The sequence below is a fragment of the Zosterops lateralis genome, assembly GCF_965231275.1.
Source record: "Zosterops lateralis genome assembly, chromosome: 22".
In the NCBI taxonomy this organism is placed as follows: Eukaryota; Metazoa; Chordata; class Aves; order Passeriformes; family Zosteropidae; genus Zosterops; species Zosterops lateralis.
Window position 1 is genome coordinate 5,750,644 of NC_139782.1, and position 21,185 is coordinate 5,771,828.

Here is a 21,185-nt window from a genome sequence, read left to right on the forward strand (position 1 = left end):
TTATAATAAAAGTTCTGATTTAGATGGTCAGGATGAGGAAAAAAAAAAATACAGCAGTTTTGATAGAATCCTCATCAATCTCCCTAATAAGCTGTAATAAGTTTTTAATTTAAATTGCTTTTTGCAGTGTAGCTGCCTGCAAATAAAGCTGGGTCTGAAGAGAAGTGTAATGGCAATGTCCACAGCACCCATGAATTCCAGTCCCAACCTCTTCCCTATTCAGTTTTCTAAGGGAATTCCCCTTGAATTGGTGCTGTTCCCTGTGGAATAATTATCCATACACAAACTGTGCTTATACTTTATTAAAAAATAGCCAGTAGTTAAAGGTTCCAGTCAATAAAATACCAAACTTTTAAATTACAGTATTAAAGGCTTAGATGTAACAGTCCCTTGGGTATGAAATGGCACCTTGGTTACACTGAGGGAGGGGTGAGGTTACAGGGAGTTTTCATGTGTAGCTGGGGTTAAAAAAGAAATAAATTCAAATATTCTGAAGCCAGAGGAGGAAAAGGAGCCCTAGACAGGGGACACCACTGTCACCAAACCACCAGGGCTGGACCTGCTCAGCAGTAGATCCAAGCTGGGAAATGATGGCAGCACAATCCCCTTCTAGACTCGGGTACAGAGGATGGGTGTGCAAGTTTCCTTCATTGATATTTGTGTCTCTCCAGGGAAAAAGCATTGAAAGGAGCAACATTCCCCACTCACATGCAGGTGTGAACCCCTCTTGTGCTTCCAAAGCAGCAGCAGCAGGAAAAAGAGTGAAAGGTGCTTGGTCCTATCAGCAGGATCAGCTGGGAATTTCCCCAGCACATTTTAAGCTCTGTCCCACCTGCACTGCTGCAAGAAATGTGTGCCACCTTCCTGAACCTCCTCCATCCTGGGAAAAGGGACCCTTTATTGCCACCCTGGGGTGGCTTCACTCAGTGAGAGCTGCAGGAGGAGCACAGGGAGGCCTCAGGAGTCGATCCTTCCATAGGAAGAAAACACTGTGGGAAGAGAAGAGGGAGCTCAGTCAGCAGCAGTGCAGGGGCTCAGTGACCCTCAGGGAACAGCTTTGGCTTGTGTCACATCACTGGCTCCCAGGTCCCTTTATTGTCTCTGTACATTACACTGTGATAGAAATAGTGCAAGTAGGCAGAGATTTGCTCACACAGGTGTGATTTTTGGGACAGCAGCAGTTCCTGCTCAGGTTGGCACCAGCTTTCTTCAGGGAAAAGCCACATCTGTTCCACCCAACTTCTAAGCTTTGGCAGCCCGGTAATTCTGAGGCTTCAGAAGTGCTTGATTAGGGATCTGCCTTTTCCTGGGATTGTCCCTAAGGATTTTCCTGGCTATTTCCCTGTGCCAGACCAGGCTCCCCCCTTCCCAGTGAATTTCTGGGGTACTTACTTCTCTCCCTCAGCCCCTGCCCGAAGCTGCGGTAGACGTGAACCAGAGCCCAGAACAGAACAGATTTGATTGCGACAGAAATGCAGGAGCCAGTGATGAAAGCAGCTTCCAGGGTGTAAGAATTGCCTTTGCCCCACTCCCTTATCACCTGCAGGGAAAGGGAGACACGAAACCATCACCACCTGCTGCCACAAAGCCTCGGAGCTACAACATGCACCCAAGCACTGAATTTCTGAGAGGAGTCACTGGGTGGTAACTGGGGGAAAAGAAGAAAGAAAAACCCAAGTGGGTCACTTTGAAATCATTTCAGTTTTCTGATTTTATGATCTACAGACATTGTGAGGTCCTGCTGTGCTCTGCCAGCTCAAACAGGCCTGCACTAATGGGAAGCTCCCTTTGAGGAATGGATCCCTGAGGCTGTGGGTGTGAAGGATGAGAAGCCCTGGCCACTCTCAGCATTCCAGCCCTGCCCAGGATGAACAGCCTGGCTTCCCCTTGCCCTCCTCTCTCCTCACCTTCTTTCACACATCCTGTGGGAGTTGCCCACTGATAAAAGTTTTATCAGTGTAACAGAGCCAAAAAAGTGCCCCAAATTGGAGTTTGTTGGGCTTGCACTGCCTTGTTTTGACTACAGCAGGATCCACAGCTGTGGGTGCTGCCTGAGAAATTCTTTAAAATACAACAACTGAGCCCTGGTCTAATGCTCTGGCACCACTTGAGGCTTGTTGTGAAGGAGGGGAGGCATTTTTGAGGAGTTGTGTATCTTGAACAAGATTTTGTTTTGTCTTTCCCTCATCATTCTTTGCAGGGACTTCCAGAGCCTCTCCTCCCTCAGATCAGTTCAAGAGCAGCTTGACTTGGTCCCTGTCCTGAAAAGCTGATCCTGGAGAGGCAGGATCTGCTCTGCTCTCTTGAAATCCAGCAGGAGCTGCAGGGAAGGGCTGAGGCAGCACCTTTGGGCCCTGAGGAGGATGAGGGTGAGGCCCCCAGCCTTGCTCCCCTTACCGTGTAGAGCAGGTAGATGAGATAAACCACCTCAGGCACATTCTGAATCAGAAATACCCACACCAGAGGTTTCAGCTCCTTTAAAATCTGGTAAAATGAGAGAAATACAGCTTTTTAAGTCATTGCTATATGATCTATGAAAACTGCATGTTTTTCATAGCATTTCCTGTATTGGTTAAGCTGAGTTCTCAGTTTCAGCTTTGCTCTCCACTTCCCTTCTCTGTGTCTTTTAGCAGGAAATTCAGCCTCTATTTTCCCCTGAGCTGGGCCAGGAGTGATGATGACCTTTCTCTCTGGGCACACTCAGATTTTCTCTTGCAGCTGAATGTTTTCATGGGTAACTGAAAACTCCCTGTGACTTCTCCACCTTTCTTCTGACTGCAGAGAAGTGCAGTCACTGAGGAGCGAAATGGGGGAGAAGCATAAGGATAGAAGTGCCAGGAGAATTGAATTTCACAATCCACCCTAGGACTTGGGAAAGAAGAAAGGGACTGCAGCAGCCCTGGGCTGGGAGAGGTCTGAGCAAAGGAAGGAAAGCAGCTGAGTCACTGGGGGTGAGAGCAGTGACTGTGCTTAGGATTGGATTTGATGCATCTGATCAGCACCAGATTCCCCCTAAACCCAAAACTGATGTGTTTTAAAAGCACAATTTTAGCAAGGAAAGCCATCAAAACACACAGGGAGCTGTATTTCAGCTGTCAGGAATTTGTGTGAGTGACTAAAGCAAATACCCCAGGAGCCTGAAACAACATTCACCCCCAAAAACCCCTAAACTCCTTCCTGGTAATAAAAAACTCACTTATCTGATGTACTTTGGCCCTGATTCTGCAATCATTCTTGGAACAGAGGCTCAAGATTTCAGAGGAGATGCAGTCTGACATGAAAAATGGAATTTCAAGTTCACAAATCTTTAGGTTAACCTGGAAACTGTCCCTGAGGTTTGAAGGAGATGCCCCAGTAAAGGACCCCTCATCTTTTTGGTGTGGTTTTCCTAAGGATTTAAGGCCTCACTGTGTCTGTAACACTGTTTTAATTTGAGGGATTGCTCCCAGTGTCACCCAGCCTTGGCAGAGAGGCAGAAATACTGAAGACACTGTGATCCTCCAGATTTCATTAAAGTGATCAAGGACTGAGACTAAAACAATGTCCCTCAGAACAGCACAATGACAACGTGACTTTGTCCAGACCCAGATTTAGACAAAACCTGGCTTCAATATTGTTGCTGCTCTGCTTTTCTCCATCCTGGCTCCCTTCCCTGGGCCTGTGGGAATCCTCAGGGTGAGGATGAGGCAGTGCCAGGGGCTGTGTGTCCCCTGTGTCCCCTGCAGCTGGACACTCACTGCGATGACGCCCACGGTGACCTTGAGGCAGCCCCAGACGACGCCCGTGGCAGAGATGATGTTGTGCACCAGGGTCATCTCGTGCAGGCTGATCAGGAGGATGCACAGGCACAGCTGGGGGAGGCAAACTTTTGATTAAATCATTCTTGGAGACTGTGCAGCAAAAAATATCTGCCACAAACTCCCTGCAACAGCAAGTTGGGCACGGGTCTCAAAGGTGAAATTATTCCTCAAACGAGGACAGAGGTGCTTCCCTGTGTAACAGCAACCACAAAGCACAGGGAGAGCAGAAAAAGCCAAGGAATGCAGCAGTAAATGAGGCTGAGGGGTGTGTACAGAAGTAACAGGTCTTGGGTTCACTTCCCCCATCTGTAACTTCATTTTCTGCCACACTGCTCTGCTGGTCAAGTTCCTCTCTCCCACCCCAGAATCATTTCCTCAATGCAGGAGATAGCTGGAAAGCAGAAGGCTGGAGCCTGAGATGGGCAGGAATAACCTTGCTTAATTCAGGAGGCCATGGGTGGGTGGGAGATCTTGGATACAACTATTTTTTTTAGGGATAAACTTCCTAAAAATAAGCTTCAGTTCTTTTGTGCAAGACAACCATAAATATATATTTTGATTCATTTGTATGGAATTTAGCTAAGCTATACCCATTATTAAGTTAATATAATTAAGGTAAGAGAGAGGATTGCTCTTGGAAAGGAATAATTCAACTCAGCCAGCCCAAGACATCATCAATAAGAGGGAAAAAGAGAATCTGGGGGCCAGAGCTCTGTACCTGTGCCTGCAGATCAAAAGTGAGCATAGAAAAGCAGAGGTTGAGCATGAAGTACTGGGACTGGAGGCTCTCCAGGGCTCCCCCCACCCGGAATGCCATCATGGACTGGCTCTGGATGAGGATGAGGGCACAGACCACGTCAAAGGAACCCACCAGCAGGATCAGCACAAAACGGGCCTGAGGGAGAGAAACAGGACAGCAGTGGTCACAGCAGGGCCAGGCTGGCACTGCAATCCAGCTGGAAATACAGACAGGAGTGACAGAATCTGCACAGAGACCAGTTCTAAGCTTCCTGTTGCTCAAAACCACCTTTCCTGTTGGGGCTGATATTTCTGGGGCTGAGAGATTTCAGCCTGCTGGCAGCTGCTGACTTTTCCCAAGGAAAAATCTCTCAAGAAAGCTTCTTCTCAAAACAATCTTGGCAAACAACTCTCCTTTCTCAAAACAATCTTTGTCCAGGTGGTGTTTTGCTGTTTCTCTGGTTTAATAATGGAATTAGAGAGGTGTCATTCCTATTCACCAATTATGTTAAGTCTGTATTGGAACACCTTTTATAATGGTAGTAAAAATTAGACAATAAAACCCTTTTTCTATGCTCTTTGCCTTCTGAAATATTTGAAGTCTCTCATCTTTCTTTCATGTCCTATGACACTTTCCCCAGGGACAGGGGATGTTCTCAATGCTGGAGTTGCAGAGTTCCAGGAAACACAGGTTTGTGTCTGTTTGTGTCCTCTTTGCTGGAATTAACAGTTAATTCCTCCTGCTTAAAGGATGGTCCAAGTGGGAAAATGTCCTTCAGAATTGATATGAAAATATTTATAACTAGAAATTATTCTGGCTCAGGAAGCAGAGTTACTGAAATCCAAGTTAGAGTAGTTAAAAAAAAAACCCTAATGATACTTTTCATGTTTATACTGGTTTTACTTTGAAGTTCTTGTTTAATATTTAAACTGTGCATCTTAAAAGTAACTTGCATTTCTTTTATTGCCTGTTCCTTATTGGCCCTACCAATCCAGATAAAATGTGTTTAACTGAATGGCCAATTGATAAATAAACTTAATTAGCAAAGTTGCTTTGCCCGCTGTCCCTTGCTTGGCTGCCACCTCTCCTGCTGAAGAGGAATTTTTGGATAAATTCACAGCAGGGAAGAACCTTGGTTGAGAAAAATGTGATAAAAAGAAAGCACTTCCTGGAAGCAGAACAAGTGGGAATTTACCTCCAAACCTTAGTAAGGCCTACAATACAATCCTTTCATCAATTTTACTGCCACGAAATGCAAACAAGATAACCTGGAGTGGCATTATTGTATCTTTTTGTTTCCTTGCAGGTTCCCATAAATCTCATAAAAACACATTTAAGAGCACTGGGTAACAGCTGTGGCTGCAGACTGGGGATTCCAGTTCCAGCCCAGGTTAGATTTAAGTGATTTCAGGCCAGACACTTCACAGAGGGAAATCTGAAACAGAGCAGGTGAAGTGAAGGATACATTTTACAGTAACTTGGTGTAATTCTTTGATATTTCTGTTATTTTTGGGTGCTGCCACAAGGAAACCCAGAGAAGATTTGGAGTTGTGGGTGTGAACATTTTGTTGTTCAGCAGGGATAATTCAGCCTGGTTCTTCTGTTGGCAGTTACAAGAACACATTAATAGCTAATAATTAATATAATCTATATATTACATCATATTACAGTACATATTTTATATTATTAATATTATATAATGAATATATACTATATATTCATTATATATATACATATATATTATATTTATATTTATATTTATTATAATATTATATTATATTTATAATATAAATAATCTATTATATATAAGAATTATTATATAATATGTAATAATGTATGATGCATAATATAACAGAATATATAATACATAATATATAGATAATAAAGATAAATGTAAATAATAAAAATAATACTATATGAAAATAATAAAATTTAAAATAGTATATTATAATATATAGCAGTATATATCATATAATAGTAAATATAATATATAGTATATAATAATGTGTATTAATAAAAATTAATATAAATAATAATTTGGGGTTTATATCTATAAAATCTGCGTTACCACAGACATCTTGCCTTCCCAATGACAGATTTTCAAACCCAAGCTGTGAGGGGAAGGAAAAGCTGATTAAAAGCAGGAGACTGACCAGGAGCTTTGGCTTCTGCTCCGCAGGGAGCAGGGTGAAGTTGATGATGGAGCGCAGCATCACCAGCAGGATGGAGAGCACGAACACAAAGAGCTCCTGGCGGTTCTCCTGCAGGATTCCCCTGCTCACATAATACACACAGAACACTGGGGAGGAGAGGGAGTGTCAGTGCCAGCTCAAACAGGGGCAAAATTCCCAATTCTGGAGCCCAAAGAGGAAGGATCAAAGTGTCCCCAAAATTCCCAATTCTGGAGCCCAAAGTGGAAGGATCAAAGTGTCCCCAAAATTCCCAATTCTGGAGCCCAAAGTGGAAGGATCAAAATGTCCCCAAAATTCCCAATTCTGGAGCCCAAAGAGGAAGGATCAAAGTGTCCCCAATGCTCCTGTCTCTGTTCTGACCAAGGAGCTTGAATTGGGTAATTAAAACACTCCCCACTGTGTTTAGCACACAAGAAATAAAATTATTAGTTAGATTTTTTTAATTACTTGTGAAATAACACCGTGAAAATGGCAGTTTGTTATCCAAACTGGCAGCTGGGCTGGGTCAGTCTATGAATATCACACTGTCCAGTTGTTTATTTGAAGGAAATGAAACAGCATCGTTTTTATTAAAGAACTGAAATCAAATTATCTTCCCAGAGTAATGCAGGTGGCTAAAAAGCAGTTTATTAGTCACACACACCCTCCACAGTGCTGCCTGTGTGGTCTGGCCACTGCACAGGGTTTGTGTGTGGAAATGAACGTGGACTGGATTCAGTTTATTTAAGTGTGGGAATTTTGAAACATCCCACCCTGCAAACTATAAACCAAAACAGAACTGGGTCAGGACAGGCCTGAGTTTTATTTCTGTGAAATACATCAAGCCTCCAGTCAGCTGTCACTGTGAATTTTATGCTTTTTTGGTAAAACTTAAATAAGGTTTTGTCTTTTCACAGGATGCTGCTGCAAACACTGGTTAATTATTACCACAATTACCAAAATAACAACAAATTTCTCTTTCCAAAGCACTCCTTCCTTAATTCCACACCTACCAGCTCACCCACATTTGCTGGGACATGGGGACAGTGTTTGACAAATTTTCAAAATTAAATAATGACTTCGTTCTCTCTAAAAAAACCTTCAGGGAATGAACTTCCTTTCCCACTGCCCTTAGCAGGGACTGAGAAAATGGAAAATGATTGGCCAATTACAAAGTGAATCATTTTTTCTGTACATGACCTCAGGAAGACCTGAAGGGCTCAAGATGGTATTTCCTTGTTTTGTAAATTCAGCTGCTAAATCCACAGAAATCTGTACAAATTTGAAAATAAGCTCTTTTTTAGTCATCAAGCTTTTTGCAGAGATGGCACAATCACATGAAATCTCCTGAAATCCTCGAGTTTATTATTTTCATGTTAATTTCTGTTTAATACAAATGGACCCAAGAAGTTTCTGCTGAAGCTCTGACTGGAAATACCCAAAGAAGGAAGTTTGGAGTGTGGACACCTGAATTCCCAGCATATTATGGCTCAGACCATTAAAATAGGAACTGGTGAGTTTTTTTGGCACAGCTGAACACCCACTATCTCTTATATAAGAAATTTCAGTTGCTGCTTAATCGCATTATATTATTATTATTATTATTATTAATTTTATATAATTTAATTTTTATTTGATTTATTTTTATTTTAATTATTATATTATTATTTATTTTTATTATTTAACATTATTATTATTATTATCATCATCATTTTCATTATTTTCATTATTTACTCCACCCAAACTGGGTTTCTTACCAACTCCAACCAGCTGAATAAAGGAAATGGTGAAATCCTCCTCAGTCTGGCGCACCAGGGTCTCTATGGTCAGCCCTATGACACTCAGCAGGGACAAAATAGTGACACAGAAGTAGATCTTCACAGGGAATGACAGCTCTGAACATGGTTTTATCTGTAAAGGGAGAAAATTCTTTAACATATCACGCAGAATAAACTCCTTGCTGTTCCTAAAAATCACATCTGAGGCGAGTGGGGGAAATGAGACAGGGCAGGGAAAAGGAAGAGAAACTCCACGACTGGACTGAAACTCCTGAACTGCTGAGGAAGGGAGAAGTCTGACTTTATTTCATAATTAATCTCAGCCTAGATTGTCCTGGTTTATACCCACAGCCTGTCTCTGTGCCTCACAGGTCCGTGGTGTTATAATCTATGACATTATATATTATATATATAATATATATATAGATTATAGATTGCCAATGCCCACACACACACCTGTCAGAGCATGGAAATAACATTTCCTCACACTTTTACTTTCAGAAAACTGTAAAGGCAGAGTCAGCGTTCTTGGTAAGAAAGTCCTTATTTTCTTTTATTAAGATATTTCAGGTGGAGCAAAATCCTGGCAGGAATTTAACACTTGGTTTGTTCAGCTGGAGGAGACTGGGGGGGATCTCAGGGGCTGCAGCTCCTCCTGAGGGAAAACTCCGATCTCTGTGACAGGGACAGGGAATGGCTGGAGCTGGGCCAGGGCAGGTTTAGGTTGGATTTTGGGGAAGGTTTTTCCCTCAGAAGGTGCTCAGGCTCCCCAGGGAATGGGCCCTGATGCTGCCAGAGCTCCAGGAGCTGTCAGGGCTGCACAGGGTGGGATTTGCGGCGTCTGTGCAGGGCCAGGAGCTGGATCCACGATCCTGAGGGTCCCTCCCAGCTCAGAACACCCCAGGGTGCTGTCAGCACCTCTGTCACCGCCTCGGCCTGCAGACACCTCACCTCCCTGACCCGTCTGACTCCGGGGGCGGATTTGAGCCGCGTTTATCCATCCCTCCCCTTCCCCCGGGGGCAGAGAAACGCGGAGGACACGGGCAGGCAGCAGAGATGTACTCACGGGGCCGCAGGGCGTGGGGATGAGCTGCCGGTGCCGCGGGGTGAGGTTGGGCAGGTTGGGCCCCGCCGGAGCCGCGGCGCCGCTGAGGGAAAGAGAACGGGGCCGTGAGGAGGGGCCGTACCACCCCCGAGCGGGGGGGAACCGCCCGGGACCCCCCATCCCCAACACGGGCGCCTCAAGGTGAGGCGGGGGGATCCCCCCCCAGAGCCGCGCGTGGTGCGGCCCGGCCCGCCCGTACCTGCCGTCCATAGCGGCGGCCGCCGGTCGCGTCCCGCCCGGGCCGCGGGCCCTACATCGCTGCCGAGGGGTCCCGGGGCGTTTCCGGGGGCCGGGCACCGGCGTCACTTCCCCGGCACGGGCGGGAAGCGCTGCCTGGGCTCCTCCCGGGCGGCGGGGCCGCCGCGCTCCCGCCCCTCCGCCCCGGGGGTCCCCTCAGCGCTGGGCGGCCCGCCCGGGCTCCATGGAGGGTTCCCGGCTCCGCGCGGTTCTTCCCGGCTGTACGTGCGCTGTAAACACCTCTCCTTCTGCTTTACTCGGTTTTCCTCGTGGGTTTGGTAAAATGGCCTCCCCGGCGGCGCGGTGACAAAGGGCTGTGAGCCCGGTGCTGGGCTCCGCGGGGCCCGGCCCTGCCATCCCTCAGGGCGCGGTGCGGGGCCGGCCCGCCTCTTCACCGCGGGCTGCGGGCACGGCACGGGATGGGCGGCCGCTGCCCGCTGTTACCGGAGCTCTGTGCTACCGGAGATCGGTGTTACCGGAGCCCTGGGAGCGCCGGGGCGCAGGTGGCGGCCGGGATGCGCTGAGGGCTCCGGGGATGGAGGGAAGGATGGAGAAAGGGGAGGGAGCAGCGGGCGCTGCCGCAGAGGAGGATCCCGAGCCGGGCCTGGGCAGGGGGATGGCGGTGCTGAAAAGCCCCTGGGCCCCAAGGCTGGGTCGGAAGGGCCGTGGTGCTCCTGCGGAGGGCTCCGAAGCTCTCTGCGGTGCGGGGGATGATGCTCCGGGAGCCGCGGGCACCGGGACACGGGCGGGAATGGAAATGGGAATGGGAATGGACTGCGGGGAGCCGGTTGGGAATGCGGGGAGGGAAGGCTCTGGCAGTGAATGAGCAGAAGCACAGCTGGAGTGCCACGAAGTGCTGAGCTGCTTCAGCCTTTCAGCGTCTTCTGCTGTTGTGTTTGTGGTGTTTGTAGCATCTAGGATGCTCTCGTTGGCGTTAGGGAGGCAGTGTTAGTGAGCGAGGCTCGCCCAGGGTGCTGAATTCGGTGCATTTACTGCACAGAATTGAGGCAGAACTGAGGCTTGCTCAGGGTGCTGAATTCGGTGCATTTGCTGCACAGGATGTGCAGAATTGAGGCTCGCTCAGGGTGCTGAATTCGGTGCAATTGCTGCACAGAATTGTGGCTTGCTCAGGGTGCTGAATTTGGTGCATTTGCTGCACAGAATTGTGGCTTGCTCAGGGTGCTGAATTCGGTGCATTTCCTGCTCTGGGAGCAATGTTTAGAGTGACCTTTTGCGTAACAGATGAAAGGTCATGGACACAAACCTTTGTTTTTTCACTGTCAGATCAGCCTCAGCTTTTCAAACCCTTGCAACATATTTGAGCTTTAGTTTCTATTTGCAGAACGCCGGCTTTCTGAAGTTCTTTGTGGCTATGTTTCTCACCCTAATACATTGTTACTGGAGTGTAGTTAAGGGTTGGAGGAGATACAAGGAGAGGCACTCTCTCCGCTGGTTCCTTTTGAGCTGGAAGATTGAAGTCTTTGTGAGTAATCCAAGAGAAACAACTGCCAACCACTGCCACGTTTTCATCTGTTGGTAAACATCAGCTGCTGGTTGGCCTTGAGGGAGCAAGACTGAATTAGTTCCAGATGGAGAACTCTTTCAGCCCGTTTAGACTTTCCAGTTGATTTAAGCCAGCAGGTCAGTAATTTAGGGGAGTAGTTTTGTTCTTTGTTTGTTGTTCTGCTTCCTGCCATGTGTGGAATCGCTGATATCAAATCTGATATCTCAGCGCTGCCGAGGGTGGGGCTTTGGTTGTGCTTAATTGGTCTTGACTTTAATTAAGCTGTATAAACAGAAAAGAGATTTGAAAAGATATGATAATTAACTATTTTGAATGTAGACTTTTTTTTTTTTTTTTTTTTTTTAATGACCTGGAAAAGGAGGAGGAGTCAAGAATCCATTTTCCTTAACAAATTCTCTTGGAGAATGTGTATCTTTTTTCAAAGTTTTGTGTTAAAACTGGTTTACCCCAAGTTTGTGGATTAATGTGATGGTGGCAGAAGGTCCCATACCTCAGTGTGCTGCTGGCATGAATTCCTGGAAAAAGGAAAAGAGATGAGGGCACAGGGATGGAAATCTTCAGTGCATGGCTGCAGTAACTAGAGAATGTCAGGAATGGGAAATGTCACTGTGAAGTGGCTGCTGTGTAGGACACTGAGACTGGCACGAGATCTTTAACTCCTCAGTACCTCTTTGTGATTTATTTGAGATGCCACATTGGACATTTGAAAAGCATCAAAAACAAAATCTTAAAGAAAACAGAGTGAACTCACAAAACCAGGGCAGGTCTTGTTACAGCTCTTGTATTTCTCTTGCCATTGATTGTGAGAGGAGTAAAGATCACAGGGTGGTTTTGTTGTTCCCTCTACTCTGCTACTGTAACTTGTCACATTTTGTGGAATTTGTAAAAGAAAAAAACTCTGGTTGCAAATAATTTAATGCCTTTTGCTGCCAAGTTTGTTATAAAGGCTTTAAGAATGAGGTGCAAGTGCTAATATTGAATTGCAAGGTATAGCAAAATGAGGAATGTTGCATTATTCCCATGTAATTAAATGAATAACCACTCTGGAAAGCTCTTGGACATATTTCCCTACTTTTTTTCACCTGGATACATTTACCAGGACAGCTCTGTTATTGCTGGGAGTTCCAGCCTTTGATTATTGATCTCTTTGATAACAGGTTAATTAGTACTGAGGGCAGAGGTTCCTGCTTGGATTTGCTGGGTTGGGAAGATGTTTCTGGGGAGTGTTTAAAGACAGACTGATCAAAGATCAAAGACACTGGAGAATCTGGAAGAGGAGTTAGTTATAATTGAAAAGGTCGTGTTGAGGTGCTCCAGAGGAAAAAGGACATAAAACCACAAAGTCTGGTGGGTGTGTGTGTTTTATTTTAGAATAAAAAAACCTCCCTAAGTTCTTGTTGCTTATCTTGGCATGAAGACATCAGGAGTTCAAAATCCATCCTGAAGGATTACAGAGGCCTCTTTATCTTTCATAAAGTGCAGGTGAGATGTGCTATCTTTGCTGCATTAGGTATGTAAAATGTCACACATGTTTCTTCTTTTTTTTTTTTTCCCTCTTAGGCAAAAAACATGGAGCAGCCCACATGAAGAAGCATATGGAGTTCATATTCCTGCAAGATGTTCTTTGGAGAGGACCAAGCCCAGTTTTCCCAGGCCCCTGGGAGATGAAACACTGACCCCATGACATTTTTGTTTCCACAAGTGCTGTGTCAGTGTTGCTTGGTGTGAAGGACAAATTTTCATTTCTTCACTTCACCATGTCAGCCGTGACACCAGAGGCCCCAAGTCCTCCCCAGCTGGAGGAGAAGCCGAAGGGAGGAAAATCCCTCTTCCAGCTGGGCTCACTCTTTGCTAACAGGAGTGAGAAATTCGTCATTGCTCGCAGTGACAGTTTGCCAGAGGAGAATGTCCTGAAAATCACAATCACAGAGACCACGGTCATCGAGTCCGACCTGGGCATCTGGAATTCCCACGCTCTCATCTACCTCACTCTGTGGTTTTTCTTCAGCTTTTGCACTCTTTTCCTTAACAAATACATCCTGTCCTTGCTGGAGGGAGAGCCCAGCATGCTAGGTACCCTGCTTTTCCTGAATTCCAGGGGGAGATTGATTTGTTTTACTGGAATGGGAGCCCCAAAAGCTGCCAGAACTCCTGGAGAATTTTGGATAATTTGGGGTTGTTGGGGTGTCTGTGCAGGGGTAAGAGTTGGGCTGGATGATCCCTGTGGGTCCCTTCCAGCTCAGGATATCCCGTGATTCTGTGATTGATAACCCCAGATCATCCTATATAAAGGTGAAGGAGAGAATGGTTTAGTTGAAGTGAAAAATTCTTGGTTTGGAAGGTGTGGGGAGGAATCTTGGGATTTTGGCCTTTAAAGTGGTTTTGGACATTGTCCTTTCCTCCACTTGCTGAAAGATGAAATTTTGCTCCTAGAGGAGCTTTAAGGAGAAAAAGAAAAAGTAATTTTTGGTTTTTGTGTTGGAGGGTTTAAAAAAAAAGTCAAATTTTGAGTAAGTTGTTGATGCTTTCCTGAGCTGTGCAGTGCAGGAATTGCTTTTGGTGATCTGTTATCCAATGGCCATTTTAATTCTTTTTTTTTCTTCTTAAGGGGTAAACCAAGAGCAGTTTATCTGTGAACCAGGTTTATAAACATTTGGCTTGTTGTGCTGCCTTGCTTTAGATGTAGAAGTAAAGGCTTTTGTGAGAATATATAACATATACACAGCAGTTTCTTAACTGTGCCAAAAATACCACACAGATGTTTGTGTAAGAAATTTTCTCATGAAAGTAGATTTGTTGTGTTGCAGGTTGTGATCTGACTTTATTTTCCCTCTCTGATCCCCCTTTAGGTGCTGTTCAAATGCTTTCCACCACCTTCATTGGCTGCATCAAGATGTTTGTGCCGTGCTGTCTGTACCAGCACAAAACCCGCATCTCCTACCCCCCCAACTTCATCATGATCATGCTCTTCGTTGGCCTAATGAGGTAAATGGGAAAGATTTCCTGCCAAGATTTGTGGTTTTCCAAACCAAAGTTATGTTTTTGTGTCTCTCTGCCTTTTTATGATGTGGTGTTTGGAGTATTTACCTTTTCCCCTCACCAAGAAATATCCCAGGATAATCTTATTTTTTTATTTGCAATTTTTATTTCTATTTCTCAGCTGTCAATTTTTTGGCTTCTTCGCCTTCCCATCTCATTTACCTTTTTTTTTTTCCCAGAGCAAACTTCTCTTTCCATTTACTTTCTTCCTGCTCTCTTCTGAGGCTGATATTTGTTTAGTGCATTAATACTTATCAGCCTTTGGCCTCAAAAGTGATCCAGGCTATTAAAATTTATCTTTTGAAAAAGTAAATATTTGCTGGGTGCTGGGATTGTATCAGTTTGTGGTCGAGGAGGGAATAGAAATGCCTGGTTTTGTTTCCTCTACCCTGCAAAACTGATAAAGAATATCAAATGAGCGATAAATTCAATTAATTTCAGGGTTTAAACTGTGGTAATTGTGTAGCATATCTAATTTACACTAAAGATGGATAAAGTTTCCTCTGTGAATTGCTGCTTCTCAGAAGATTTTTCACTTCTCTGACCGAGCCCATTGAAAACTTTGGCTTAAAAAATGGTCACTTGAACCTTGGAGTGTGTTAAAAAGTAAATTTGTTTTCTGGAAATCCACTCTGCAGCCAAAGACATTCCACAATTGCCCAAGGGTGCCTTTATTTGCTTTAAATAAATAATATTTTAAGCCAAAGCTGAAAGAAATAGAGCTGACCTTGCAGGTGCAATTCTTTTTATTCTGACTGTCTAAGAGTCTCTCTTGAAGCATTATTTTAATTTCTTCTGGTGCACTAATTAATCCCTTCCTTTTTTAAATTTTTTTTTATTAATTTCTTGTGATTTTCTTCTGCTGCAGATTTGCAACAGTGGTCCTGGGCCTGGTCAGCCTGAAGAATGTGGCAGTTTCATTTGCAGAAACTGTGAAAAGCTCTGCTCCTATTTTCACTGTCATCATGTCCCGGATGATTTTGGGGGAATACACTGGTGAGTCCTGAAATGAGGTTTAATTACTCTCTTTCTTTTTTTTAATGGCCATGGTCAAAGAATGGCCACTAAAATATATAATAAATGCAGCTGGAAGAATCAATCTGAACACAATGAGTTTGTAGAATTAAAAGGGTTTGGTGTAAAGGCATTTGTTGTTATTTTTCTGTGAAGGAATTATTGTGGCTTTAAATAATTGAAGTTCAGTGTGGTCCTTTTTTCTTGCTGTTCAGAATTTCGAATTCTCTCAAAATTCAGAGTGGGATGCATTAAAAAATGCAGCAATTAAAGTGAACTTGGGGCTTTTCGTCTGCAGGATTGCTGGTGAATCTGTCCCTGATCCCTGTGATGGGAGGGCTGGCTCTGTGCACAGCCACCGAAATCAGCTTCAACATCCTGGGCTTCTCCGCAGCTCTGTCCACCAACATCATGGACTGGTGAGGCACCAGGGGAGCTCTGGGCGTGGGGAAAAACCAATTAATTTGATTAGGAGATGAAAGAAAATCGTTTAACAAAATTAATTCTGTACAGTGCATTGAAATGTTGGTATTGGAAATGCATTTTTAATAAATTATTCACTTTCTCTCTCATATCTAACAGCATTATTGAGATTAAATAATAAAACTTCATTAGACAGAACTCCTTTCTATACTTGTAGAAAACATTTAAACATTTCCCCACTAGAGGATTGATTGATTGATTTGTCCTAATTAAAATACAGATAATTGGTGGGTTTTAATTTTTTAATTTTTTTTTTTTATTTTTCTTCTCTAGTTTGCAAAACGTCTTTTCAAAAAAACTACTCAGTGGAGATAAATACAGATTTTCGTAAGTATTTAAAATATTTCAGATTTGGTTGTATTAGGGCTGCCTAAAGAAAGGAAATAATTATCATTATATTGCACCAGAAGGTGTAAATCTGATCATCTCTGTCATTTTATCAGGGTAAGAAAACTCCCTTGAGCTCCCACTGCAAGTTTCATTAACAGCTACAACTCCCAGAAATAAATATTTAAAAATATAAATGTAAATAAAATATAAATAAATAAATAATTATACATGGTTTATATAATTTTTTATATTTATAAAATATTTACTTAATACAAATATTTTAAAAAATAAATACTAGAAAATATAATTTAAAACCCCCAAAAATGAAATTTTCAGAGCAATCAGTAACCATCCTTAACCTGGTTGAGTGTGTAGAAAGCAACTTTTTAACTCTGAAACTTAAACCAAGACTAAAGTCTTGTGCTAAAAACCACCTTTAATAATATATTTGTATTTTACCATGAGATTTAAAGCTACTTTTGGGGGGTTTTTTTGTGTCTTTTAGCTTCAGTCCCTGAGAGCAAACCTCTTTGCTTTGAGAAAGGAAAGTATAAATAATTTCAATTTTTTTTTCTCTTTTGTAGAGCCCCAGAGCTTCAGTTCTACACAAGTGCTGCTGCTGTGGTGATGCTTATTCCAGCTTGGATATTCTTCATGGTAATTTCAATTAATTATTTTTATGAATTTAGGGATTTTTTTCTTTTAATTGTGAGCAGAATGTGGAACAAAGGTTATTCTTAAATTTTTACCTTTTATCCTTCCCATTTTTTTAAATCAACCTGAAATACAATTTGTCCAATATTTGCAAGAGATTGGGGGAGTAATAAAGGGAAAATTGTAAAATAAATAATTTAATATGAACATGAATTAATCCAAAGAGCCTGAGTTTATCTCAGGATTTTTGAGTTCAAAACATGATTTTGTCTCAGTGCATTTGAGGTATGAGATAAAGACTGGAATATTTGTTGACTTTTTGTTGATATTCATGTGGTGCAGAGGAATATCAACCCTGTGAAAGCAATTTTTTTTTTGAGAAAAAAATTACAGGATCTAAAGGTCTTGTATGTTTTAGGTTGTGTTGGGCTAAAATTTAAATGTAAAACTCTATCTGCTTCTAAAAGCTGAGTGGAAAATCACTTTTAGATTTTTCTCATGAAGTAAACCCTTAAATTCCCTTTGTTTTGCCATTTAGGATGTGCCTGTGATTGGGAAAAGTGGGAGAAGCTTCAGCTACAACCAGGATATTGTGATTCTCCTCCTGATAGACGGGGTCCTGTTCCACCTGCAGAGTGTCACAGCCTATGCCTTGATGGGGAAAATTTCTCCTGTGACTTTCAGGTAAAATTGTCAGAAGAATTATTTTCTATTCTTTGGTCAGGAGCACTATTTTATGTTCTTTGTTCAGGAACACTATTTTACTTTTTTTTTTTTTTTTTTTAGTCAGGAACATTATTTTCTATTCTTTTTTTAACCTGCTCAGTATTTCTGCTTGAGAACCAGGCAGTAAAAATGGTGTGCAAAGAGGAGAATGAGGAAAATCACAGGATGGCTGGGGCTGGAAGTGGAATTTGAGGTGGTATTTAGAAAAAAGAAAAACTAAAGGTATTGTGCAAAGACATGAATAAGAAAAATTCCAGGATGGTTGGGCTGGAAGAAGAATCTTTATTGGTGTTAAAAAAAAAAGGAAAATTAAAGGTATTTGCAAAGAAGTGAATGAGGTAAATCATAAGATGGTTGGGCTGGAAGTGGAATTTGAGATGGTATTTAGAACTAAGAAAAACCAAAGGCAGTGTGCAAAGAGAAGAATGAGATAAATCACAGAATGGTTGGGGTTGGAAGTGGAATTTCAGGTGATGTTTAGAAGAAAGGAAAACTTAAAGGTATTTTGCAGAGAGATGAATAAGGGAAATTCCAGGATGGTTTGGGTTGGAAGTGGAATCTGAGGTGGTGTTTAGAAAAAAGGAAAACTAAAGGCTCTTTTACAAAGAGAAGAATGAGGTAAATCATAGGATGGCTGGGGCTGGAAGTGGAATTCGAGGTGGCATTTAGAAAAAAGGAAAGCTAAAGGTATAAAGCAAAGAGATGAATAAGGGAAATTCCAGGATGGTTGGGGCTGGAAGTGGAATCTGAGATGGTATCTAGAAGTAAGGGAAAACCAAAGGTAGTGCGTAAAGAGAATGAGGTAAATCACAGAATGGTTGGGGTTGGAAGTGGAACTTCAGGTGGTATTTACAAACAAGGTAGACATTAAAGTCTGGCTGTGGGATGTGGCAGAACCGCTGTCCCCTCATGTCCCCACTGTCCCTCATGTCCCCGATGTCCCTGCTGTCCCTGTTATCCCCACTGTCCCTGACATCCCTGCCGTTGCCCACAGCGTTGCCAGCACTGTCAAACACGCCCTGTCCATCTGGCTCAGCATCATCGTGTTTGGGAACAAGATCACCAGCCTGTCAGCCGTGGGCACTGTCCTGGTCACCGTGGGGGTCCTGCTTTACAACAAGGCCAAGCAGCACCAGCAGGAGACCCTGCACAGCCTGGCCATGGCCCCACAGCCCCAGCCAGGCCCCACCGAGGACACCGAGCCCCTGATCTCCAAGGATTTGGAATCCTATGATTAATGTGGCTCCAAGGAAAATCCTCCTGGATGTTGTTGTTCCTTTGGTTCCTTTGAGTTCCTGGCAGGTTTCGCCCAGGACTTGAAGCAGGAAGGAGCTGAGAAGGATCCAGGAAAGCCTTGGGAATCTGATGCCCACAAAGAGAGGACCTGGAACGTGGTAAACGTGGACTTTGTTGTCTTTCCTCGACTGCAAATCGTGTCCAAGCCTGTGTTGGTGGAAGAACTTTGGTGTCTTGTGGGAAAACAATTCCCCTGTCTCCCTCCCCGTCCAAATAATGTGAAAATGTGGCCCCACCACTGAATTCTGCTGGCAGAGGGATGGAATTGGTGCCTCGTGGAAAATTCCCAGTTGTTCTCTGCATTTCCTGCATCCTCCATCATTCCTGTTGTGTAGAGGTGGAAGAGGTCCAAGGAGGGGATTGTCCCACCCTGCCCTGCCCTGGGCTGGCCTCACCTCAAGCCCTGAGGGCTTTTTGGGGCCCCCCAAAACCTGCCAGAGCTCCAGGAGCATTTGGACAGCACAAAATGGGATTTTGGGGTGTCTGTGCAGGGCAGGAGTTGGACTGGATGATCCTTGTGGGGTCCCCTCCCGCTCAGGATATTCCATAATTCCAAGAGGGATTGGAATTCCCACCCTTCTCTCCCCAAAAAAACGATTTTTAAGTTTGGTTTGAAGCAAACTATGGGCAATGAGCTGTGGTGAGCACCTACTGCTGACTACAAATCCAGGATTTGTAGTGGTTTTCCTCCTAAAATGCAATGTGGAAACAGCACATTGTGATCATTTATTGACAAAACTGAAATGCAAATATTCACAACATACCCTGTGTCAATGGAGTGTTGAATTCAATACTTGTAGTTGTTTAGAGGTGAAAAAAACCACTGAAAATTGTGGTGACAAAGGAAGCAGGATCTCTGTATTTCTGTAAGAAACCATTTTGTTGTTTTAATTTCATTTTATTATGCATGAGGAAAGAAACTGATGGGTTGTTTTTTTTTTTTTAATATTATTTCTAAGAGTGCAACAAAAGGCTGCCTTTTAGAAACTCAGGGTTATGAGTCTGACACCTGTGTGTAAAATATCTAATTTCTGATTATGTTAAAATATCTCAGAGCATCTGTGACAGATGGAAGGGAGGAATATTAACCATAAACTGAGGCAAATCTTTATTTCTGCTGCTCTTAAGTTTCCTTTTTTTTTTTAAAGGAAGTTTGTTTTTGTGGTAGATCAAAGATTAAAAGTTAACTTTCCTTTTCAAACTTCTGAAGAACGGTCCTTAGTTTTGGCAAAAAAAAAAAAAAACCACAAACCAACGCACATGTAGCTACAAAAAAACATTCACATGGACTTTTTGGGAACAAAACTTAAGTTAAAATGAGTGGATTTTAATAATTGCCACTCTTCTGGAAAGCTGGAGCATGGCTGTATAGTGGTCTGTATGGTAAAAATAACAGTTAACAGGAAATTACCAGTGGAATTCCTGTAAAATTACATTTCCACACCTCAGTGGCTGCCTGGGGCAGTTTCCCCAAAGATCTGAGGGAGAGAAATGCCAATTTTTTTTTTCATCCTCGTGTATGTGATATGTCTGTGGTATTTTATTTTCTTTTGTAATCCTGTCACTTTTATAAAAGCTGTGGACTGTGGCGTGGAGCTCTGTGGGGTTTTTTGTTTGTTTTCTGCCAAATACACTGAGATTTTTGAAAGTACAACTAAAAAAAAAAAAAGAAAAAAAAAAGTGTGGTTTGTGTCATTTCTGCTTTAGGTGACAGAAATCCCAGCTCTGCTCTCACATAAATCCCACCATCAGCTCCTTTGAGGTTCATTTTAAAACCCAGCAGGTGTTTTTTTCCTTCTCTGTGATCAAAACAGAACCCTTGGGAGAATTTGAAAATGGGATTTGGTAAAAAAAAAAATAATCTTAAATTGTATTAACTTAATAAAACTTACCTGTAACAACTTGAAATTAATAAGACATAAATCTATTCTTACTTAAACTTTATAAAACTTAAAAGTAACTTAAACTTAATAGTAGCTTAAAAGCTACTATTTAAGCTAAATAGTAGCTTAAACTTAATAAAACTTAACATAATTTGAGTAATATTTAAACTTAAACTTTAAATTATATTTAAATTTAACAGAAAAGGGGGATTTTAACCCCTGGGGAAGCTCGTGGGTGGCAGCAGAACCATCCTGGGCTGGGCTTTGTTCCAGTCTTGGTCTCCTGTGTTTTTCTTCACCCTTTTTGTTTTGCTTAAATTAAACAAACCAACTTCTTGGCTGTCGACTTGTAAAATCTTTTTATTCTCCAGTCAGACCAGTAAATCTTCTTTTCTCGTGTGTAAA

The 21,185-nt window shown here is 42.9% G+C and overlaps 2 protein-coding genes across 6 annotated transcripts; one reads left to right on the forward strand and one right to left on the reverse strand.

The window, feature by feature from the left end:
• Positions 1-194: 194 nt before the first annotated feature.
• On the reverse strand, positions 195-9,836 carry LOC310918114 (uncharacterized protein). The gene is made up of 9 exons (XM_083876893.1): positions 9,793-9,836; positions 9,555-9,636; positions 8,468-8,621; positions 6,693-6,838; positions 4,519-4,695; positions 3,738-3,851; positions 2,398-2,484; positions 1,393-1,540; positions 195-989 (listed from the first exon to the last, which is right to left on the reverse strand). Exons 1-9 carry the CDS (start codon positions 9,801-9,803, stop codon positions 958-960), a joined length of 951 nt encoding a protein of 316 aa, XP_083733019.1. The 5' UTR covers positions 9,804-9,836; the 3' UTR covers positions 195-957.
• Positions 9,577-20,184, forward strand: SLC35E2B (solute carrier family 35 member E2B). Of its 5 annotated transcripts, none has more exons than XM_083876892.1 (9): positions 9,577-9,594; positions 12,916-13,428; positions 14,205-14,340; positions 15,263-15,390; positions 15,707-15,827; positions 16,165-16,218; positions 16,806-16,878; positions 17,414-17,559; positions 18,596-20,184. In XM_083876892.1, the coding sequence occupies exons 2-9, from the start codon at positions 13,113-13,115 to the stop codon at positions 18,837-18,839; spliced, it is 1,218 nt and encodes a 405-aa protein (XP_083733018.1). In that variant the 5' UTR covers positions 9,577-9,594; positions 12,916-13,112; the 3' UTR covers positions 18,840-20,184. The 5 variants fall into 5 exon arrangements, with proteins under 5 accessions (XP_083733018.1, XP_083733016.1, XP_083733015.1 ...); XM_083876890.1 differs by lacking the exon at positions 9,577-9,594 and adding an exon at positions 10,029-10,108; XM_083876889.1 differs by lacking the exon at positions 9,577-9,594 and adding an exon at positions 10,029-10,051.
• Positions 20,185-21,185: the final 1,001 nt, after the last annotated feature.

Coding starts and splice junctions, on each gene's coding strand:
- LOC310918114 (XM_083876893.1), bottom strand. Junction 3,852..4,518: donor CTTTTGATCTGCAGGCACAG/GTACAGAGCTCT, acceptor TGCCTCCCCCAG/CTGTGCCTGTGCATCCTCCT. Junction 2,485..3,737: donor TCACCGTGGGCGTCATCGCA/GTGAGTGTCCAG, acceptor TCATTTTACCAG/ATTTTAAAGGAGCTGAAACC.
- SLC35E2B (XM_083876892.1), top strand. CDS start 13,113: ATGTCAGCCGTGACACCAGAGGCCCCAAGTCCTCCCCAGCTGGAGGAG. Junction 13,429..14,204: donor GGGAGAGCCCAGCATGCTAG/GTACCCTGCTTT, acceptor ATCCCCCTTTAG/GTGCTGTTCAAATGCTTTCC. Junction 17,560..18,595: donor ATTTCTCCTGTGACTTTCAG/GTAAAATTGTCA, acceptor CGTTGCCCACAG/CGTTGCCAGCACTGTCAAAC.